This window comes from Bidens hawaiensis, unplaced genomic scaffold (assembly GCF_021521415.1).
Source record: "Bidens hawaiensis isolate Kalapana, Puna unplaced genomic scaffold, B.hawaiensis_p1.1 tig00027335_1, whole genome shotgun sequence".
Lineage (NCBI taxonomy): Eukaryota > Viridiplantae > Streptophyta > Magnoliopsida > Asterales > Asteraceae > Bidens > Bidens hawaiensis.
In genome coordinates this window covers 199,167-202,317 of record NW_027494425.1, presented here as the reverse complement: position 1 = coordinate 202,317, position 3,151 = coordinate 199,167, and the positions used below count along the sequence as shown (strand labels likewise).

Genomic DNA, 3,151 nt, shown 5'->3' with positions numbered 1-3,151 from the left:
TTGATTTTTCATCCATAGAAATGAAAAAGCGTTTTATATCCTCCTAGAATATATTAATTGAGACCCTAGCTAGTATTGTTGAATAAAGGGTCATTTCTCATTTTCTACCCAAACACCTAACGCTGTGGAAATGATCGATTGGTCGCTTTTCTTTCCATCTTGTGCCTTAATATATGAATGTGCCATAACAAGATTACGAACCTCTAACGCGAAAACAAGAGAGATAGTACTGCATTGTGTACTTATAAATTCCCACAATACCAAGCAGCATATATAACATAAAATTAAGACATGTTCTGCCAACTCCAATGCATCTTCACATAATGGATAAATATTAACTACTTCAAAAACAATAATAATAATAATAACAACAACAACAACATAAGTTAACAAGGATGCATCAAATGAAATTGTTCGTAATTTACCAACCAAGCAACCCATTTATTTAAGGAAGACAAACTACACCATGTTCAAATGGTGCAACTTATTACAACTTGATAGTCATATTCGAAAAACCCTAAATGCTAGCAGAAGAAACAATATTCTTTCTAGGAGCTGGGAGTAACTTTATAAACTCCACCGCAACTATGGCAGAATTGTTAGCGGCAAGGTTGACAAATGTATCCACCTCATTCGAGTGTTCACCACCACCCGCCATGTCAGAAAGTGCCCTAATCACAATAAATGGCACCCTTTGTTGGTATGAAATGAGAGCCACGGCCGCACTTTCCATCTCCACGGGGCTGACGTCAAATTTATCAAAAATGAAGGTTCTATAGGCAGCATTATCTAGGTAAATGCTAGCACTTGTTCCTCGTTCCACAGTTGTAACCTTTGGCGGGGTAGATAAGCATGTTGTCGCGTTTAGACATCCTTCTAATGTCAAGGACTACATGGTTCATGTTAAAGGGGACGTGTTAGTGTTTATTAAATTTAACCTTTTAACCATCGTCGTATAACATTTTATGATAATAGTGATGTATACACTTTAATTCACGCGTTTAAATTAGCATTTAAGTCTATTACCTCCAGAACTTTTGCTATATTGAAATAACGATCCTCAACAGGTACCCAAAAGACGTGTTGCCTCTCCTCGGGTGTTCCATCTACCGGAAATATTTCCTCCGGTTGGTACCAAATGTTGTTCAAGAAATTATCAGAAAATGGATCGGTTGAATAACTTGCAATGTTTAGGTTGCCAATTTCTCGAGTGTAGTCACCAGCTTCTTCAAGGGGCAATGTGTTTTCTGGACCATTTCCATACCTCTATAATATATACCACATATTTTCAACATAGAAAAATATTTATATGTGGTTAATCCAAGAGTTAGGGGACTGATACTTTAACCAATTGTATAAAGATAATTGAGCTAGAAAATCCCAACTTAAAGGGCATAACATGTGTTCGTTTGAGGTTACGAGTCCATATATAATGGACAAAATGTCTTAAGAGGCCGAATTATATGGCAAACAACCATAGATGGTTTGTCCCAACTGTCGAACTTGAATTTACCAAATGGAGCTCTAATTTTAGTCTCAATAAAGTTTTCCATTTTATGAGTTCTGATATATTTCATTTTCTATGCAAAAGCACATAAATATTCGATTTTACTAATTACATGATTACTTAGGATGTAATTTTATAATTATGCAAACAATTTCAGTTTACAATATGCCTTACAAATTTAAAGTTATCATATGAAAAGTCTTAATATTCAATTTATATCAACTTTCTCTTGTGGTTTTTCCCTTTATTTCTTATTCTTTATTATTATTTTTATTAATTTGCTAAACATGAATGTTTGCAATTTACCTGCCAGCTCCAAAGAGTAGAATGAGCCCAATAATGAGGAATGACAACATCTCCAATATTGAGTGAAGGATTTGCATTTCCAGCAATTCCATAATGCACAACTCCCTCTATGTCAAACAAACTCAGCAATAGTTGTGTTGTATTCCTGCATTAGCTGTTGCATGCATGCAATCAAATACAATCCAAATCTTATATTAACTTATTTAAATATTTATATTTAGTATTTATGAGAATATATAAACAATCACTTCATTAGAGAGTGTTGTTTTTTATTTCCTTTTTTAACAAGAGAATAAGTGTTTTGTAACAAGTTAGAGAAAGACGTTGAACAACATTCTTTTTTGGTAAAACTCCACAAGTTTTTTATAAAACTTAGTGTTTCCCTTTATGCTTTCATAAGCAACACGTTGAATGACATATATGATCAACACAATACCATGCCTAAACCGGTCATAACTAAAATGACTTGTGTGCTGCCAATTGATCCAAACCGAAATCTCCTTCCTACACAAGTAATACCAAAACCAATTTATAAGCATCAAACATCTTTTAAAGTATTAAAAAAAGCTTCGGTGTGTTATCATGAATTAATCGGTATATATTAAAATATGTATATAAGTATATACCATCAACATCGACGACGAGTTTTTTAGCCTTGAATTCAGGATAATTAAGAAGAGGGTTCAGTTCAAAGGCGTTAGGGATCACAATGCCAACATATGACCCTTTTCGGTTAACCTTATCGATTAACCTTTTGGTTTCTCCAAACACCGCACCGTTGGCTTCTTGAGCCAACAAAACTATAAGCAAAACAGAACCAACAAAGAAAAAGAAACTAACACTTCTCATTTTGGTTTAGGGATGGAGAAATGATGAGAGATTGAATGAAATTTATAGAGTTGAATGTTATGGAGGGGACTTTGTGTATATGAAAGAAATATGAGGGAGTTTATGTAAATGAAAGAAATATGATGGGCTTCTTTTGTTTAAATCATTTAGACATGTGTTATTTGATGAATTATTGAAGGGACCCTACAAGATAATATTTCACAAACCATCCCATCATATCAAGATGTTGATCCATTTGTTATTTGGGTAATAAACACATAATTAAGTAACCAAAGTACCAAATAGGCCGTTTGATCCATTTGTTATTTGGGTTTGCCTCTTGCACCATCACTCATATAATTAACATTTGAATAAGTGTGATAAATCAAGTTACATTGAATGTGCGAAAAATCAATCTGAACAATTTATTTAAATTTTATTTTTAAATACTTAAAAATATGTGAAAATGCAATGTATTAGGGAAAAAATAACTTAATTTACAAACCTTTT

General features: G+C 33.1%; 1 protein-coding gene across 1 annotated transcript; it reads right to left on the bottom strand.

The window, feature by feature from the left end:
• Positions 1 to 360: 360 nt before the first annotated feature.
• On the bottom strand, positions 361 to 2,696 carry LOC143575321 (bark storage protein A-like). Its single transcript, XM_077059725.1, has 5 exons — positions 2,440 to 2,696; positions 2,245 to 2,317; positions 1,814 to 1,958; positions 1,027 to 1,266; positions 361 to 889 (listed from the first exon to the last, which is right to left on the bottom strand). The coding sequence occupies exons 1-5, from the start codon at positions 2,660 to 2,662 to the stop codon at positions 518 to 520; spliced, it is 1,053 nt and encodes a 350-aa protein (XP_076915840.1). The 5' UTR covers positions 2,663 to 2,696; the 3' UTR covers positions 361 to 517.
• Positions 2,697 to 3,151: the final 455 nt, after the last annotated feature.